Genomic DNA, 20,489 nt, shown 5'->3' with positions numbered 1-20,489 from the left:
TTAAAGGTCATGACGGACCAAATTCGTGGCTCTTTTATAAAGGTTAAAGGTCGCGAAGGACCAAATTTGCAGCTCTTTACTAAAGGTTAATGGTCGCAGTGGACTGAATTCATGGCTCTTTAGTAAAGGTTAAAGGTCACGACGGACCGAATTTGCTGCTCTTTAGTCAAGGTTAAAGGCTGCGACGGACCAAATTCGTGGCTCTTTAGTCAAGGTTAAAGGTCGCAACGGACCGAATTCATTGCTCTTTAGTCAAGGTTAAAGGTCGCAATGGACCAAATGCGTGGCTCTTTAGTCAAGGTTAAAGGTCGCAACGGACCGAATTCATTGCTCTTTAGTAAAGGTTAAAGGTAGCAACGGACCGAATTTGCGGCTCTTTCGTAAAGGTTAAAGGTTGCGACAGACTGAACTCGTGGCTCTTTAGTAAAGGTTAAAGGTCACGACGGATCGAATTTTTGGCTCTTTAGTAAAGGTTAAAGGTCGTGATCGACCGAATTCACAGCTCTTTAGTAAAGGTTAAAGGTCGCGAAGGACCGAATTTGCGGCTCTTTAGTAAAGGTTAATGGTCGCAATGGACTGAATTCATGGCTCTTTAGTAAAGGTTAAAGGTCACGACGGACCAAATTCGCTGCTGTTTAGACAAGGTTAAAGGTTGCGACGGACCAAATTCGCGGCTCTTTAGTCAAGGTTAAAGGTCGCGACGGACCAAATTCGTGGCTCTTTAGTCAAGGTTAAAGGTCGTAACGGACTGAATTCATGGCTCTTTAGTAAAGGTTAAAGGGACCGAATTCATTGCTCTTTAGTAAAGGTTAAAGGTCGCAACGGACCGAATTTGCGGCTCTTTCGTAAAGGTTAAAGGTTGCAACAGACTGAACTCGTGGCTCTTTAGTAAAGGTTAAAGGTCGCGACAGACTGAACTCGTGGCTCCTTAGTAAAGGTTAAAGGTCACAACGGATCGAATTTGTGGCTCTTTAGTAAAGGTTAAAGGTTGTGACGGACCAAATTCGCAGCTCTTTTATAAAGGTTAAAGGTCATGACTGACCGAATTTGCGGTTCTTTCATAAAGGTTAAAACGTCGCGACGGACCGAATTCATTGCTCTTTAATAAAGGTTAAAGGTCACGATGGATCGAATTTGTGGTTCTTTAGTAAAGGTTAAAGGTCACGACGGACCAAATTCACAGCTCTTTTTTAAAGGTTAAAGGTCGTGACGGACTGAATTTGCAGCTCTTTCGTAAATGTTAAAGGTTGTAACGTGTCCCTGAGTTCAGATCAGATCTCTGAGTGTCACTGTGCTCCTGCGTTAATGAGAAACACAGCGTTGCTCACCAAGAAGAAAAAGAAGAAACCACCTTTATTTGTCACATGCACACTTCAAGCACAGTGAAATTCATCCTCTGCATTTAACCCATCTGAAGCAGTGAACACGCACACTCAGAGCAGTGGGCAGCCACACCAGAGCACCCGGAAAGCAGTCAGGGGTTCGGTACCTTGCTCAAGGGCACCTCAGCCCAAGGCCACCCCACGTCAACCTAACTGCATGTCTTTGGGGGAAACCGGAGCACCTGGAGGAAACCCATGCAGACACAGGGAGAACATCCAAACTCCACACAGAAAGGCCCTCGCCGGCCGCTGGGTTCGAACCCGGAACCTTCTTGCTGTGAGGCGACTGCGCTAACCACTACACCACTGTGCCACCCATATGATGCAGCAGTGCAGACGGAGAAGAGCAGATCCGCTCCTCCTCACGGCCCTGAGCCGACACGCCGTCACTAATCCATTCCGTCCATCAATTTCCTTCTCGTAAGATTGATTTAGTTTTTTCATTCATCTGATTTGTGTTACAGCGCTGATGATTTCTTTAATCTGACAGGTCACAGCCAACAGAATCAGTAAGCAATCAAACATCTTCACATCCGCTCCAATGGAAGTCAGAACAAGAACCCACTTTTTTTCTCCACGGATGTTCTGTTCCATCTAAGGGTAACCACAAATGGATAAAAAGTATCCTTCTTTACAAAACTCATATGACGTGCATCTGTCTTGTGCATTCACTGTCATGTGACAAAGGCAAGACTCGTTTGTCTTGGTTGAGCTCGTACCGCTGTCGTCTGTGACCGATTCAGCCCGAGTCGACTCTTTGATCCGAACGGTTAAAGCCGAGTCGTGAGAATATGAGCCTCGTTTCGATATCTGAGCGGTTAGCATGAATTCAGTCATCTTTAGTATTTGTTTCCTGCTGGTCAGGATCACATCATGTTATCACAAACAAAATGTCAGGGAGTCGTTTGAGAGTCAAAAGAGTCGACTCTTATTGGTGAGCCGAGTCAAATGATCTGACTGACTCCTCTTGTGCTGCTATGCAAGTAATACATGTATGTTATTTACCAGCTGAGAAGTCCATATGGTGAAATACTGTGACCGAGGTCTTGAAAGTACTGAGCGAGGCCCTCTGGGCCGAGGTCAGTATTAAAGGCCGAGGTCACGGTATTTCACCATACGGACCGACCTTAAGCTGGTAAATAATATATTTATTTTTTTCTTTACCAAATTCTAACAGAAAATGAGAGCGCCTGAAAGGGAAAACCGAGCCGAGCCGCCATTTTGAATCCTCATTCACGGCTGTAATGCAAATGGCTTCCTCCTCGGTATACAAGTGCACTTCCATGGCAGGAAAAAACTACATTTTGCCGCCTATGTAGTCCCCTATTTATACAAATAGGAGTCATTCAGAATTCAGCCATGTTTTTGCTCGGCGTTAGCAACAGTTACAGGTTTTTAGCTTTCTCCTGAAATGTTTTCTTTTATTTTGTCTTCCTCAGGGTAGTAAAACTCACTTTCGCTGTGAACACTGTCGTTATCGCTATCCATGCTGTAAAATTAATGCTATTTTGAATCCTCATTCACGGCTGTAATGCAAATGGCTTCCTCCTCGGTATACAAGTGCACTTCCATGGCAGGAAAACAACTACATTTTGCCGCCTATGTAGTAGAGGTCTGCGCGGGTCGGATTTTTCAGTCCCGCTCCTGCCTGCATTGTGCAGTCCCACTCCCGCCCGCGCCCGCAAAGAATTATGATTTTCAGTCCCGCTCCCGCCCGCGCCCACAAAAAAATTATGATTTTCAGTCCCGCTCCCGCCCGCGCCTGCCATATTTTGTCCCGCTCCCGCCCGCAAATCCCGCATGATGCAGACGTTCGCGTTATTTCTCAGGAAAGTTCTTGTCTTGACACAGCGTGATGGTGCCCCGCCCCCTACTTTGAGTGGATTTGAACATAAATATCTACAGCTCACGTTTGTTATTGTTTACCTTGTTTCTGAATTCAGCATGTAGTATCTCTAATAATAATAATTAGTGCTGTCTAACAATTAAAATATTTAATCGCAAATCGCACATTTTTATCACATGAGAAACCATTGTAATTCTCTGATCAGCATAAAAAAGTGAATAGGCTTGCTTTGTACCAATGTTTTTTTTTTTTTGATTGCAAAGCAGAGCTAGTAAAAGAAGTGAATTAATTAACTGCTTGAGTTAGTCTACAACTTTAATCAGAGAGACATGTTAAACAGTGACGGTAGGCTTGACTCAATGCTATCCCAGAAATCCTTCCTGTAATATGCAAATTTGATTTGCCTCTGATTGGACAGCCAAATTTGCATATTACAGGAAGGATTTCTGGGATAGCATTGAGTCAAGCCTACCGTCACTGTCTAACCTGTCTCTCTGATTAGAGTTGTAGACTAAAGTAACAAGTAAATCAATTCACTCATGGTTCTCTTGCTAGCTGGGTGTGAACTGCGAGTCATTAGAGTGATCAAAGAATTTCCCCTTAGGGTGATCAATGGCAAGTTTAAGATGCCATTTTTCACTCAATCTGGCAATCTGACTTTCTCTGCAAATTTAGGCATCTTAAAATGTTTTTATTAATACCAAATAAAATATCCAGCACAAATTATATATGATAGACATAAATTAATAATTTATAAATTTTATTTCAAGCACGTTTTCAGTTAGCGGGACTGCAGCTTATCACCGCTCCCGCCCGCGCCGCATATGTGCACTCCCGGTCCCGCCCGCGCGCGCATATGTGCACTTCCGGTCCCGCCCGCAATGAGCTTTCAAAATTTGTCCCGCACCGCACTGCTTTGCGGCAGGTCCCGCGAGACTCCCGCGGGAGTGCAGGGCTCTACTATGCAGTCCCCTATTTATACAAATAGGAGTCATTCAGGATTCAGCCATGTTTTTGCTCAGCGTTAACAAGTTAGAGGTTTTTATCTTTCTCCTGAAATGTTTTCGTTTATTTCTTCTTCCTCAGGGTAGTAAAACTCGCTTTCACTGTGAACACTGTCGTTATCGCTATCCATGCTGTAAAATTAATGCTATTCTCCTGAGAAATGCGAAAATAAACGTTGACAAAAATTGCTATGATATTTGTTGTTGTGGTGAATGAGTGAGTTGCCAGAGGTCCATAACCGGGGTCCGTACCGTAGGATACGGACCCGCTCGCCAGCCAATCAGAGCGCAGGATTTGGACCGCGAGAAAAATAAACAATCGTATTATTTTACTGCTACTCTCAAACTCTCGCGGTTACCAGAGGACCGGCCCCCTGCTGTATCTCCAGCTGTGTAGTAGGCAAGAGGTCGAAGGCTGTAGAAATGGAGATCAGCTCTGCACGGTGTTCCTAAGGACCTGGTTAGTACTGGGATGGGAGGCTGCCAGGGAATATCAGGTGCTGATACATGGAGGACTTTGACTTTTTTTTTTTTTACTTTTACTGCTACAGTTCTTGATCGAATTTAAAGTCTTTTCTTTGGTAACCATCACCACCAGACCTCCCGTAACCTTTTTTTAAAAATTCGCTCGGCCCGTTTTTGCCGCTAACTCGCGCTAAAGTGTCGATTTTGCTTTCTGCTGCTTTAAGTGTCAAAACGTCCGTTTCTTATTCTTTGCTCGTAATTTTGTCGCGTGCTGTGCGTTTATAATATGCTCACACCCCCCGAGTGTGTAAGTACTGCGTGGACGCAACAGGACAACGAACAACAACAACAAGTAAACAGAAATTCAGTTACAGTACAGGTTTGAATCCCCTTGATTCCTGGGCAACATTTACGTTTTATTTGTTTTGGGGTATCAAATTAAAAACACAGGAAAGGATAGAGGAGTTTGCGCTCTTGGTAACAAGACGAGCTGCTTTTTTTTTGTGACAGCGCGACTGTTTATTACAGAAGCTGAGAGAGGCCCTTCATATAATCCTTTTTTTTATTCACCTTGTTATCCCGAGATAACGACATAATTAATTCAGGATGTCGAGAAAACAAAACCGTTATTTCGAGATCTCAAGAAAACAAAAGCGTTATTCCGAGATAACGACATAATTAATTCAGGATCTCGAGAAAACAACACAACTAATTCGAGATCTCGAGAAAACAAAACCGTTATTTCGAGATCTCGAGAAAACAAAACAATTATTTCATGATCTCGAGTAAACAGCTGAGAAATGGTTCATTCAGGTACGCCAAGAGACTTGTGATATGCTGACTTTGGGGCTATTTCTCATTCTGTATAGACGTTTCTGCTCTGTTACATGCCCGCCAATTTCTAAGTCTTCGTTGTCTGACCCACAGGGGGGCGCAGCTCTGCTAGAAATCTCAGCTGTTTTCTCGAGATCATGAAATAATTTTGTTTTTTCGAGATCACGGAATAATTGTTTTGTTTCCTCGAGATCTCGAATTAGTTGTGTTGTTTTCTCGACATCCTGAATTAATTATGTCGTTATCTCGGGATAACAAGGTGAATAAAAAAAAGATTATATGAAGGGCCTCTTGCGGCTTCCGTAGTTTATAGCTGCAATAACTTGTTTTCGCGGCCGTTCATTCTCGTAATGTTAAGCACAAGGTCGCACAGTGCTGTGGCGGTCGAGGTATAAAACAAGTTTAGAATAACAGACCGGAACATACCGTGATATGGAAATAAAATGAACAACTCTGTCCTGAAGACTGTGCTGTGCTGACAGACTTCACAAATCATCGTGATGGCTACAAAACACTTACAACCTTCCATAAACTTTGTCTCCTAATAAAGAAAATGCATCAGGAATAAATACAGGCTTTACTTTGACACCACAACACTGTACACCAAGTCCCTGTGCGCGAGCTGTTACTATAGAAACATCCCAGCATGTGAATATAATCCTATCGCTCTTGTTACAGCCAGAACTACTTTCCAATCAATGTGCACCTTCTGACCAATCACATTCCAGCATTCAGCCACGAATAATCGATATAGAACATCATAACTCTGCATAGTACGAATATTCGGTACTATTAGTGCTCGTTATTGAAAATGAGTAATAATAAAGGAGCAGCGACTACAACCCCGATTCCAAAAAAGTTGGGACAAAGTACAAATTGTAAATAAAAACGGAATGCAATAATTTACAAATCTCAAAAACTGATATTGTATTCACAATAGAACATAGACAACATATCAAATGTCGAAAGTGAGACATTTTGAAATTTCATGCCAAATATTGGCTCATTTGAAATTTCATGACAGCAACACATCTCAAAAAAGTTGGGACAGGGGCAATAAGAGGCTGGAAAAGTTAAAGGTACAAAAAAGGAACAGCTGGAGGACCAAACTGCAACTCATTAGGTCAATTGGCAATAGGTCATTAACATGACTGGGTATAAAAAGAGCATCTTGGAGTGGCAGCGGCTCTCAGAAGTAAAGATGGGAAGAGGATCACCAATCCCCCTAATTCTGCGCCGACAAATAGTGGAGCAATATCAGAAAGGAGTTCGACAGTGTAAAATTGCAAAGAGTTTGAACATATCATCATCTACAGTGCATAATATCATCAAAAGATTCAGAGAATCTGGAAGAATCTCTGTGCGTAAGGGTCAAGGCCGGAAAACCATACCGGGTGCCCGTGATCTTCGGGCCCTTAGACGGCACTGCGTCACATACAGGCATGCTTCTGTATTGGAAATCACAAAATGGGCTCAGGAATATTTCCAGAGAACATTATCTGTGAACACAATTCACCGTGCCATCCGCCGTTGCCAGCTAAAACTCTATAGTTCAAAGAAGAAGCCGTATCTAAACATGATCCAGAAGCGCAGACGTCTTCTCTGGGCCAAGGCTCATTTAAAATGGACTGTGGCAAAGTGGAAAACTGTTCTGTGGTCAGAAGAATCAAAATTTGAAGTTCTTTATGGAAATCAGGGACGCCGTGTCATTCGGACTAAAGAGGAGAAGGACGACCCGAGTTGTTATCAGCGCTCAGTTCAGAAGCCTGCACCTCTGATGGTATGGGGTCGCATTAGTGCGTGTGGCATGGGCAGCTTACACATCTGGAAAGACACCATCAATGCTGAAAGGTATATCCAGGTTCTAGAGCAACATATGCTCCCGTCCAGGCGACGTCTCTTTCAGGGAAGACCTTGCATTTTCCAACATGACAATGCCAAACCACATACTGCATCAATTACAGCATCATGGCGCTGTAGAAGAAGGGTCCGGGTACTGAACTGGCCGGCCTGCAGTCCAGATCTTTCACCCATAGAAAACATTTGGCGCATCATAAAACGGAAGATACAACAAAAAAGACCTAAGACAGTTGAGCAACTAGAATCCTACATTAGACAAGAATGGGTTAACATTCCTATCCCTAAACTTGAGCAACTTGTCTCCTCAGTCCCCAGACGTTTACAGACTGTTGTAAAGAGAAAAGGGGATGCCTCACAGTGGTAAACATGGCCTTGTCCCAACTTTTTTGAGATGTGTTATTGTCATGAAATTTAAAATCACCTAATTTTTCTCTTTAAATGATACATTTTCTCAGTTTAAACATTTGATATGTCATCTATGTTCTATTCTGAATAAAATATGGAATTTTGAAACTTCACATTCCGTTTTTATTTACAATTTGTACTTTGTCCCAACTTTTTTGGAATTGGGGTTGTATAATTATCAACACCTTTTCAGATTTACCAATAGAAAAAAAACAAAAACAAAAAACAATCTTACAAAGCTGAGTTTCAGTTCCAACAGTTATGATTGGTCAATTAATCAACCCGAAGACCGCCCTCGCCCTTTGATCTTGTCGTCTGATGACACAGCTCGTTACCCGAGATGGAATCTTTTTAGCCCGATCAACAATTTTTCAGAAAACCTGGACGTTATTATCGCAGGTAAGCATGGCGGAAAGGATCATGAACATGTTTGTTTTTACTTCTCAAATTCACCGATATTTCATGATCTCCTCGTTGAAACCTGCTTTGTTTCTTACTCTTTCATTTGACAGTCGCGTTTAGATTTTGTATCTAAACGCGCGTGAGGTGTCGATAATAGCGATCACTTGCACCGGTGTCCACCATTATCGACACGCTGTGGAATTAAGTGACATTTACAACCGTTATGGATCGATCTTTGTGTAACATTGTTGAAGTCGATGAAGTACTTTAAAAAAATTAATAATAAATTTTTTTTTTCTCTGATTGATAACAGAATGGAATGTTTGGAATCAAAGTGCAGTAAATAGAATTACAGCAGAATTAAATTCATAGTATATCAAAAATTACATGCTTGAAATATTCAGATTTTTCTATTCCATTCAGAATTGTTCTGCAGTTTGCTGGAAATATCGGCCACTTATTTTTTTCGCGGTCCAAATCCTGCGCTCTGATTGGCTGGCAAGCGGGTTCATATCCTACGGTACGGACCCCGGTTACGGACCTCTGTCGACTTGCTCGTTCACAACAACAGCAAACATAGTCGCATTTTTTGTCAACATTTATCTTTTTTTATAAGATTTATTTATAAGATTATCAAAAATCTTATAAATGTTTGCCAGCATTTCTCAGGAGAATAGCATTAATTTTACAGCATGGATAGCGATAACGACAGCATTCACAGCGAAAGCGAGTTTTACTACCCTGAGGAAGAAGAAATAAAAGAAAACATTTCAGGAGAAAGCTAAAAACCTGTAATTTGCGAACACCGAGCAAAAACATGGCTGAATCCTGAATGACTCTTATTTGTATAAATAGGGGACTACATAGGCGGCAAAATGTAGTTTTTTTCCTGCCATGGAAGTGCACTTGTATACCGAGGAGGAAGCCATTTGCATTACAGCCGTGAATGAGGATACAAAATGGCGGCTCGGCTCAGTTTTCCCTTTCGGGCGCTCTCGTTTTCTGTTAGAATTTGGTAAAGAAAAAAATAAATATATTATTTACCAGCTTAAGGTCGGTCCGTATGGTGAAATACCGTGACCTCGGCCTTTAATACTGACCTCGGCCCAGAGGGCCTCGCTTAGTACTTTCAAGACCTCGGTCACGGTATTTCACCATACGGACCTCCCAGCTGGTAAATGACATATATTACGATATCAGTAGATATTTTATATTTTTAGATGTAAATTTAAAAATCTCAATTTAAAAAAAAAAATCACTTGTTTGAAAATACTGAAGCATCACTAATCTGAATCTAATCGCAGCAAATTGTTTGAATTATTGGTAAACTACAAAAACTAGAAATTAATCCAGACAGCAACAAATGATTAACAAAATGTGATCTACGAAAATAGGTAGAAAGTGGAACAGGAAAATTTTTAAACATTATCAATTCATTTGTTTACAAACATTAGAATGACTTCCTCATTTACACAAACACTGACATCCTTGGAACAGCCATCCAAGTATTGTTCGGGACTCAGACACAGTCTCAGCATTTAAGTCGAGGCTGAAAACATATCTGTTTAGTCAAGCCTTGTGTTAATAGTGTTTATGAGGTAAAGGAGGAGATCTGGAGGATCCTCAGACAGAGTGTTTTGGTAAACTGGGATGTATGGATGCTGTCAGTCCCCACTCGCTTGCTCACTCGAGTTTGACGACGGTGTAGTGGCTGCTGCTTTATGTCCCAGAGCTCCCTCATGCCTGTGTTACCTTCTGGCTCTCCCCTTTTAGTTATGCTGCCATAGTTAGTTTTGCTGGAGCCCCTACTTGTACTCAGCGCAATATGTATACTGTTCCTACTTATTCAGGTGACACTGAGCATACCTAACAACCTGTGTTTCCTCCCCCCTCAAATCTGTCCCTCTGAGTTACATGTCGGTCCTGGGATTGAGATGCTGAACCTCTTCTGCTCCTCGGACCTGCCTGATTCATCCTGGTGCCCTGTGTCTGGTTGGAGTCTCATCGCATCGCTCCTGTAGAGGACGGCCCCATGTGGACAGTTGAAAGTCACACCTGGAGGACGCTCTGGACTCTTACAGTAATGCTTTTATGGCCGAGGACTACAGTTGACTTGCTAACTTTAGGACTGCAGTTGTCATGAACAGTTTTGCACTCAAGTTTCCATCAGTGAAGAGTTTATAACATCAACGAGACTGACTTCATGTTAAAACTGTTAATGTTAAGCCAGTATCTCACTGGGCTGCGACAGCCTGTGACTAGTTGGAGACACAACAACTGCGATAAAATATGCAAATTAGTGACAATTTTCACTTGGAATCACACTGAATTGCATATTTTACCACAACTGTTGTGTCTCCAACTAGTCGCAGGCTGTCACAGCCCGGCTTTCCCTCAGCAGGCAGGGAAGTAGAGGAAGCCTCTCAAGGAAACTGACTTGAGAAGGGTTCGCGACGGCTTTGCAACACCAGCGACGCATTTGCAGCTATTTTGAGAGAAATTTTGGTGCACAAATTTTTTGAACATGTTCAAAATTTCAGTGACGAAGGAGCGAAACTTTGCAACTCATGCGAGGAAACTGAGAAGCCCCGCGAATGTTTCAAGACACTTTTGAAACACTCTCGCGAATGACGTTTGTGATTTGTCGTAGCCCAGTAAGATACTACCCTTATGGTCATGTTCTCTGTTGTTGCCTAAATGAGGATGGGTTCCCTTTTGAGTCTGGCTCCTCTCAAGGTTTCTTACTCATGTCGTCTGAGGGAGTTTTTCCTTGCCACCGTCGCCACAGGCTTGCTCATTGGGGACAGACTAGGGATAAAATTAGCTCATGTTTTAAGTCGTTCAAATTCTGTAAAGCTGCTTTGCGACAATGTTTATTGTTAAAAGCGCTATACAAATAAACTTGACATATTTATCTCATCTCATCTCATTATCTCTAGCCGCTTTATCCTGTTCTACAGAGTCGCAGACAAGCTGGAGCCTATCCCAGCTGACTACGGGTGAAAGGCGGGGTACACCCTGGACAAGTCGCCAGGTCATCACAGGGCTGACACATAGACACAGACAACCATTCACACTCACATTCACACCTACGGTCAATTTAGAGTCACCAGTTAACCTAACCTGCATGTCTTTGGACTGTGGGGGAAACCGGAGCACCCGGAGGAAACCCACGCGGACACGGGGAGAACATGCAAACTCCGCACAGAAAGGCCCTCGCCGGCCCCGGGGCTCGAACCCAGACCTTCTTGCTGTGAGGCGACAGCGCTAACCACTACACCACCGTGCCGCCTGACATATTTATATAAAAGATATTTTGGACTAAATACAAGTCTGCGGAAAACAAATTTTAAATAAAAACTGTTTTAACTTAATACCACATACCAATTATTATTTTTTTTTTTAATAAATAATCACGAGGGCATGGTGGTGTAGTGGTTAGCACTGTCGCCTCACAGCAAGAAGGTCCGGGTTCGAGCCCTGTGGCCGGCGAGGGCCCTTCTGTGTGGAGTTTGCATGTTCTCCCCGTGTCCGCGTGGGTTTCCTCCGGGTGCTCCGGTTTCCCCCACAGTCCAAAGACATGCAGGTTAGGTTAACTGGTGGCTCTAAATTGACCGTAGGTGTGAATGTGAGTGTGAGTGGTTGTCTGTGTCTATGTGTCAGCCCTGTGATGACCTGGCGACTTGTCCAGGGTGTACCCCGCCTTTCGCCCGTAGTCAGCTGGGATAGGCTCCAGCTTGCCTGCGACCCTGTAGAACCGGATAAAGCGGCTACAGATAATGAGATGAGATAAATAATCACCTGGATGTCGATAATTGTGGAATGGTGTCATGTGATCTGATTCTCTAAGTAATCAGGAATCAACTCTTCCCCCTCCAGTGGAAGTTTGAGTAATAATTCATGCACAATTTATGTATCGAAAGTCTTTTTTATTTTTGCAACGGTCAAAAGATTAAGGTGTCGATAATTGTAGTAATAATAGTATAGTGCCGTTACCTGTTTGCGTGGAATTTCCGTTTCACGGTTTTTTCTCGCGCATGCGCATTCAATCAACCAACATCGGGCGTCATTCTGACAGCTGTGGTCTGGCAGATGTCATTTTTGGAAAAACGTCCCGCATTGTGTCAAGTCCATGTCATGGTTTGCCATGCAAGCCAAGTGATGAGGAATGAAACTTGCAGTCATTCAGCGTCAGCCTGTAAAGGCACTTGCCAGACGATATCCAGTTGTATTTTTACTAGGGATGTTAACCGATGACCGTTTGACCGATGGTTGACCGAATCAACATCAACCGGTTAATTTTTTTTGGTTGTCGGTTAAAAAAAATAAATCGTTTTGAAGCTGCTGATTTTGGAGCGGAGAACCTGGAATTCTGTGTTGTAAACGCTTGGGGCATGCCATGCGGTGTAAGGACGACAGCTGACAAATCAGAAACACCCATTCAGTCATGTCCCGCCCTCCCGCTGCCACTCGGCGAAATAAAAGTGCAGACACAGGCTTTTTAGCTTACAAATTACTATTCTGTTTTTTTTTTAATTATTATTAGAAGGCACATGGAGTTTAGTCCTGCCTTGGCCAGTGCATTCTGAAAGTATGTTTCGGTCTGTAGCCAACAATGCATGTTATTGCAGATCATATCTCTCCACACAAACTAAAGGCGCGGATGCCACCTTTTTCGCGGCTGAATCGCGCAGATCCGATTTTTTTTTTTTTTGGGGGGGGGGGGGGGGGGGGGGGCGTTGGAGTGTCTGATTGTAATTTCAAGGTGGATTCTGTATTAAAATTACTAAATAGGCGGGTGCCGTTGCAGTCCATGAGGCGTGGGGGGTGTGGGTGTGGGAGGAGGGCAGTGGATCGGGGGGCTGCGCGAGTTTGCGCGGAAGCTGCGCAATCAGTAGATTAGAAAGCTGCGCACATTTGCGCGGCTTCGGCGCGGGCGGGCGCGGCTTTCTGATTTGCTGTTTTCTTCTCGTGCTTGTACTTCCTGTGTTTCATGGACTGTGGCGGCATTTGCTTATATGCAGAATTTGCTTTGATGAAGTTGTGGTCGGACGCTCCAACACCCCCCTTGGGAAAGGAAGGTCGGATCTGCGCAATTCAGCCGTGGAGAGGGCGGCATCCGCCAAAAGGCGCGCCGTTTGCATCCCTGTAATAATTCCAATTCTAGAATTTTAAACTCATAGGTTAACCGACTTTAACCGGCTAATGAGGCTCGGTGGTCGGTCAAGATTTTTTTTTAGTTTTCGCCATCCCTAATTTTCACGCGATTTTATTTTCTGAATAAACAGTTTTTGTTGTTCATTTGTTCGTGATTGTTCTAAAACATGTTTAACGGTGACGCAGCCCACCAGATACACTGCATATGACTGAACTTTAAAGAATGACATAATTCCACGAAAACCGGTGATGACAATGCCCACATGATCCCACAATTTACATATTTAGAAAATGGCCGCCCCCGGCTGCAGATATTTTCCAAGTGTTTTTGTTATTTTATGCATCCGTTGAGAACTAATTGGTGTTTCGCTTGGTGCATGATTATCAACATTTCTATGCTTCTTTTAACGGTTACATTTATCTGAACCCTTATATCCATGAAAACTATGGAATCAATTTTGTGCCAAAATGTTCATGCAATACTTTTGAAATATCAAACAAAAACAACAAATCAAAATACAAAAAAAAAAGTAAATTTTTTTAGACTGGCAAACAAATTATTCGTGTAATCGTGCAAAATATCAGTCTATTACTCTTCAGAAACCTTTTATTTTTGTTCCGCGTCTTTCTCAGTTTTGTTTGACGTAATATATTTTGGTTGCGATTCCAGCTTTCTTGTTTGCGCTCCCTGACTTTTTGCTTGCAGTTTTGGCACAAACTTCACATGTGGGTGGGCTCATAGATATACATAGAAGACTAGATGCCTCACCGCGTATTCCAGAACGTCTGCACAGGGCGGCCATCTTACCACAGGCAAGCTTTTCCACAGAATTTGCGGTACACTGAGGTAAGACCATTGAGATGCTTAAATGTTTATACTCTTATCTCGCTGAAATTTTGACGTATATACAAATGGTTTGATTTCTTAAAACATTATTAATGTGGCTGTAATTCTGGGTGCTTGAACATGCTAAAATCGTACCTTTTCTCTTCAAAAACGACTTACTGCAGCTTTTAGTCAAAGTTGTGTTTCATGCTAGGCTAGCTCGTAGCACCAAGTAATTTTACATGGAAGGTCAATGAGATAATATTTTCAATAACTGAAGTTGCACTTGCACATGGTTTTCATTTTCGGGTTGGTTAATTTAAAACAACTTACATTATGATTTCTAGAGGAAATTAAATTACTGACTGTGACGAGATGCCAGACTTCTGCGCGGCTTTCAGTTGCTCGAACCGGCGATGTCTGGAAAGTAGGGCACGCAGGATCACCTTTCACCACTAAGATAATACAGCATTTTTTTAAGGATAATCGGTAGCGTTATTTACTTAGTGAAATAACGTCCAATACAGTTCCTGAAATGAGCAGCCGGGCTTTTTTTGTCACAAACTACCGTGAGTGGCTGTCACTGTTTTATACTATTACTTACTCGGGCAGTGCATTTGTTATTATGCTATGATGTGAGGTTACATTTGTTATTATGCTATGATGTGAGTTTACATTTGTTATTATGCTATGATGTGAGTTTACATTTGTTATTATGCTATGATGTGAGTGCATTAGGTTTTTGAGGTGGATGAAGTATTTCTGAAGTTTCAGAAGTGAGTAAGCTGTTTATTTAACTTTAGCTTCCCCTACGGCCCTATCACATGTAAACATATTTTCACTAAAAATTGGAAATAAATTGTATGGTTATTTGTCCTAAGGCCGCAGTTATCCATAAGTATGCAGTGTTAGGCTTCTCACAGCATAGGAATTTCAGCATGTATTTTTTTTAAAACATAAAATGATTATTCATCATTAATATCATAAATACATACTTCCGTTTGTTTGTTTTTTATATAACAAACCAAACCGTTTGAATATCGATTGAAATTTGAGGAAGTTACGGTCATCTGAAAAGTACATATCGCTGCCAACACAGTGTAATGGGTAAGCCAGCTGTCTGAGGTAAGATGGCCGCCATGTGTGGACGTTCGACTTCGTTGACGGGCAACGGGGACGAGGCATCTAGTCTTCTATGTATATCTACGGGTGGGCTGTCCAGGAATGCATTCCCATTGGCTAACTTGTGTTTGACTGACAGCTACGCTCAGCCATTCCCTACTCGGATTCTGGCGGGCTGTTTGACGAGTGACCGATCCATTGACGGTAAACAAGGATCGAGTGGACTTCAGTGGCGACTATGATATTCAATAGATATGACTAGACTATGATATTCAGTGGCGATATGGTTCAGTATCATAGTCGCCACTGAAGTCCACTCGATCCTTGTTTACTGTCAGTGGATCGGTCACTCGTCAAACAGTCCGCCAGAATCCGAGTAGGGAATAGCTGAGCGTAGCTGTCAGTCAAACACAAGTTAGCCAATGGGAATGCATTCCTGGACAGCCCACCCACACGTGAAGTTTGTGCCAAAACTGCAAGCAGAAAGTCAGGGAATATCCTCAAAGAAGAAGGAATGCAAAGAGATAAAATGAAATCCCTATTTATTTTTCTCAATAATTCAGGTTTAATGAAAAGGATTTCATTTCTTTTCTTTTTTTTTTTTTACTTGATCAAATAGCCATAGTCTGCTAAGTCCCTTTACACACTCCTGTACAGTAGGTGGCGGTATGCACCAAAGAGATGTAATCTGCCAATAAACTAAGAAGAAGAAGAAAGTCAGGGAGCGCAGACTATTGGTGGGACATGGCGATTCATTTCCGCCAGTTCGTTCATGTCGGTCAGTTCAGCAAAGAAATTCGTTCGTTCAGTTCGTTCACTCGTTCATTTTGATGACGTCACACCAAAGCGGCACAACAATGGCTGTCGTCCGAAGTTTAGTTCATCTTGAGTGAACGAGAGGCGGCAGAGGTGCCATCCACAATAGATTTTCATACATTACAATGTGCTTGAGAAAAAGATGGAAGAAAAACATCCTAGTATTATCTGAAAAAGACTACATAAACAAAGCTCTGAAAGTTAATTAAATGTAGATGAGAATAAAGCTGTTTTTATATTTATTATATTTATTTTAGTAGAGCCATGGTCTGCCGGCTATGCAGTTGTTCTCTCAAACCCATTAAGCAAAAAAAAAATTGCTTATTCAACAACAACGCTCATTACAAAGAACAAACCACTTTATTACAAATTGCATTAACATTAAAAAAAACGAACACAGTATGCCGCGATCTCCAGAGCCACGTTCTTCATTGTTTATCACAGTCATGGAAACCGTTGCTATGCGCCCAGCCCAGTATGGCAGCAGGTAGGCTGGCTGCTGGCTGTTCGTTCGTTCGCGAACTGCTGAGCTCGTTCGCTGTGAACTGAAATGTATTGCTGAGTGAGAGCTCTAAATTGTAAACTAAAGACCTGGCATGTGTCAACGCTCTGATAATAGGGCTCAGATAGCCCTTAAAGAAGTAAAGTGGCGCTGCTCTGCACAGATCAAAATGCAAGTTGGACGCCCTTCTGCTACTGAACAGATCCTGCTGATTCGCCAACGACCGAGATTCAGCGACCGCCCTGCTGCCAGCGAGCAGAGACTGCTGATTCGCGAACGACCGAGAACGAGAGGCAGCGCGAACTAGTTCTAGTCGTTCACTTCGAAGACTCGTTCAAAAAGAACGGTTCGTTCGTGAACGACACACCACTAGCGCAGACGAGAAAGCTGGAATCGCAACCAAAATAAATTACGTCAAGCAAAACTGAGAAAGACGCGGAACAAAAATAAAAGGTTTCTGAAGAATAATAGACTGATATTTTGCACGATTACACGAATAATTTGTTTGCCAGTCTAAAAAAAATTGACTTTTTTTTGTATTTTGATTTGTCGTTTTTGTTTGATATTTCAAAAGTATTGTATGAACATTTTGGCACAAAATTGATTCCACAGAAAACCGGTAACGCGCCGATAATAATAATAATAATATCGCGGTATTGTTGAACATACGGTAATACCGCGCGCTCAGCCGGAAGCAGGACAGTGACGTTGATTTGTACCTTTAACCGAACACACACGGTTTATTCCATAGACACGAATAAATATGGTTTATTCACCACAAATAACAGCATTTGGTTCAAAACTAACATCTCTTGACGGGTTACTGAGCGGCTCCGACACAGAACAGCACCTTCAGCTTTAAAGCCCTGTAATGGTTTATTATTTAGCCGGTTAGCCTGGTCTCAGTCTCAGGGGGAAACAAGTGATTTTCAGTGATAATTCCACTCACCGAGAACAGCATCGAATAAACATTCAGTGTGAATTTGACACAGTAATAGAAGTAGATGTTTTTCTTCCATTCTTCATACGAAGGCATGATGAGCTCCAGCCTGTGTTTAGACTCGCCTTCATTTAAATTAAACCCAACCACAGGAGAATAATATTAATAAACCATCCAGGCGACACTTAATTCAACCCCTGCTCCGTGTGAACATGACCACTGCTTTAATTTCCACTCATTTTCATAAACAAAGGCGTTTACACAACAACACAGCTCGAGCCAAACTTGTATACACTGTAAACAAAAACAACTTCCGCCCTGCTAATGGCGCGCGCCTCCATTTAAAGGGCCAGCAGCACCTTTTATTATTAAAATTTGTATTTTATTTTTATTCACACAACTCTGATAAAACTGTACAAAAGTGTCATTTAGATACTTTGGGTGACACGGTGGTGTAGTGGTTAGCGCTGTCGCCTCACAGCAAGAAGGTCCTGGGTTCGAGCCCCGTGGCCGGCGAGGGCCTTTCTGTGCGGAGTTTGCATGTTCTCCCCGTGTCCGCGTGGGTTTCCTCCGGGTGCTCCGGTTTCCCCCACAGTCCAAAGACATGCAGGTTAGGTTAACTGGTGACTCTAAATTGAGCGTAGGTGTGAATGTGAGTGTGAATGGTTGTCTGTGTCTATGTGTCAGCCCTGTGATGACCTGGCGACTTGTCCAGGGTGTACCCCGCCTTTCCCCCGTAGTCAGATGGGATAGGCTCCAGCTCGCCTGCGACCCTGTAGAACAGGATAAAGCGGCTAGGGATAATGAGATGAGATGAGATGACACATGATACATGTCAGTGTGTTAGTAATAGTTTTAGATCACTTTCTCCAGAACCATGGCTCACCCTTTTCACTTTTCACACTTTTTCCCCCCTCAAGACTGACTGAAAACTGTTTTAATGATATTAGTGTAGTGAATTGGGACACAAATTTTGATATTTATTTTTAATTTCATTGCCAATTGGCCCTGAAATCTGAACAGAACTGTGGTGGGTTTCCCAAAAGCCTCTTAATGCTAAGAGCATCTTAACTAAGAGAGAGAGTGTTCATTGTGCTGTTCGCTCTACCATTTAATGATGATCTTGGTGCTATGATGCTTTTGGGAAACTCGGCACTGAACTGTGGTGGGTTTCCCCAAAGCCTCTTAATGCTAAGAGCATCTTAACTAGGAGAAAGAGTGTTCATTGTGCTGCTCGCTCTACCATTTAACGATGATCTTTGTGCTACAATGCTTTTGGGAAACTCGGCACTGAATTGTGGTGGGTTTCCCCAAAGCCTCTTAATGCTAAGAGCATCTTAACTAGGAGAGAGAGTGTTCATTGTGCTGCTCGCTCTACCATTTAAAGATGATCTTTGTGCTACGATGCTTTTGGGAAACTCGGCACTGAATTCTGGTGGGTTTCCCCAAATCCTCTTAATGCTAAGAGCATCTTAACTAGGAGAGAGAGTGTTCATTGTGCTGCTCGCACTACCATTTAATGATGCTTTTTGTGTTACAATGCTTTTGGGAAACTCGGCACTGAATTGTTTTTTGTAACAGAACATTCCGGATTAATATAGACACTAAGTAAATAGCTAGGCATGTTTTTCAAGCTTGGCTAGTCCATTTAAATTGAGGGCCTGGTGCAGTTCCTAATGAATACAGCACCATTAAACTTGCTAGCGCTAGCAACAATCAGGGCATGTGCAAAATAAATTGTCATACCCACTATATAGTCTAAAGTTCTTGGGGACCTGACTATCACACCTGTAGCTATGTGGTTCTTCTCTAAACTGCTGCCAACACAATTGTATAGACTGTCTTTATACTATAATTTCCCTTCATTGGAAGTTAGATGCCCAAACCTGTTCCAACATGACAATGCCCCTGTGCACAAAGCGAGCTCCAGAGTGTGTTAAGGTTGAAGTGGGAGAACTCGAGTGTCCTGCGCAGAGCCCTGACTGAACTCAACCCCACTGAACACCTTTGGGATGAACTGGAACACTGACTGCACCCCAGCCGTCCTCACTCAACATCAGAACCTGATCTCACTAAAGATCTTGTGGCTCGATGAACACAAATCCCCACAGCTACACCCCAAAATCTAATCAAAATCAAAACCCAAGCATCTTGCGAAGTAAATGCTCAGTGATCACCAGAAAATTGTGTGGTTCATCAGTTTGCTCACCGGAAAAGCCTTCAGGTGGGCTATGATTGTGTGGGAACAAGGCAGAGAACCCTTATCTTCCTACAACTGTTTTGTTGAACTGTTCCAATGGGTCTGTGATCACACATCAGAGGACAAGGAGATCGGAGACCAACTGCTTTCAGTAATTCAAGCTGAGTATGCTTGAGTTCCGTACACTCACAGCCGGAAGTAAAGGGAGGGAGCAAGCCAGCACTGAAATGGCTCACTGAAACGGTCAAAGTCTTAACTCAGACATGCTCACAGAATGGGTTTCTTGCAATGATAAGGCTTCCCTCATTTCTCTCATTGGCATGACCATCCATCTTGATAACTTTATCAGCATCCAACCAGCCCTGTTCCCGTGATCGACCACCCTGAGCCCATGCAGCTTGGATGAATGAAGCTTATCCTCGCTGAATGCAAGAAGGAAGGACAGAAGGAGAGATTTTACTTTTACTGTGGCACCACCAATTACTTTGTGGCTCAGTGTCCCAATCGCACCAAGACTTTTACCTCCTCCTCTCAGGCTGAGAGAACTCCACCTCCCCAAGTGAGTCTATCACAGTTTTTGTTTTACAAATCATTCACCCTAAAAGTTCAGATAAGGCACTCAGTATCTGTGTCTGTTCTCTCAGCACTGATCAACCCCAGAGCCGTAGGCAACTTCACTGATCACGACAGCACTATAGCACTACACTAAAGCGCCCCCTAAGGATCAA

General features: G+C 42.8%; 1 protein-coding gene across 1 annotated transcript in view; it reads right to left on the bottom strand.

The window, feature by feature from the left end:
• Positions 1–17,869, bottom strand: part of zgc:110329 (uncharacterized protein LOC550500 homolog) — a 78,772-nt gene extending 60,903 nt beyond the window's left edge. The window contains exon 1 of the mRNA XM_060907601.1: positions 17,571–17,869. Within this exon, the coding sequence (XP_060763584.1) occupies positions 17,571–17,657 (87 nt within the window). The 5' untranslated portion in view covers positions 17,658–17,869. The remainder of the gene's footprint in view (positions 1–17,570) is intronic.
• Between the last annotated feature and the right edge of the window lie 2,620 nt (positions 17,870–20,489).

The sequence above is a fragment of the Neoarius graeffei genome, chromosome 24, assembly GCF_027579695.1.
Source record: "Neoarius graeffei isolate fNeoGra1 chromosome 24, fNeoGra1.pri, whole genome shotgun sequence".
Taxonomy (NCBI): Eukaryota; Metazoa; Chordata; class Actinopteri; order Siluriformes; family Ariidae; genus Neoarius; species Neoarius graeffei.
The sequence above is the reverse complement of the archived record's forward strand: the minus strand, read 5'-3'. Positions and strand labels throughout refer to the sequence as shown.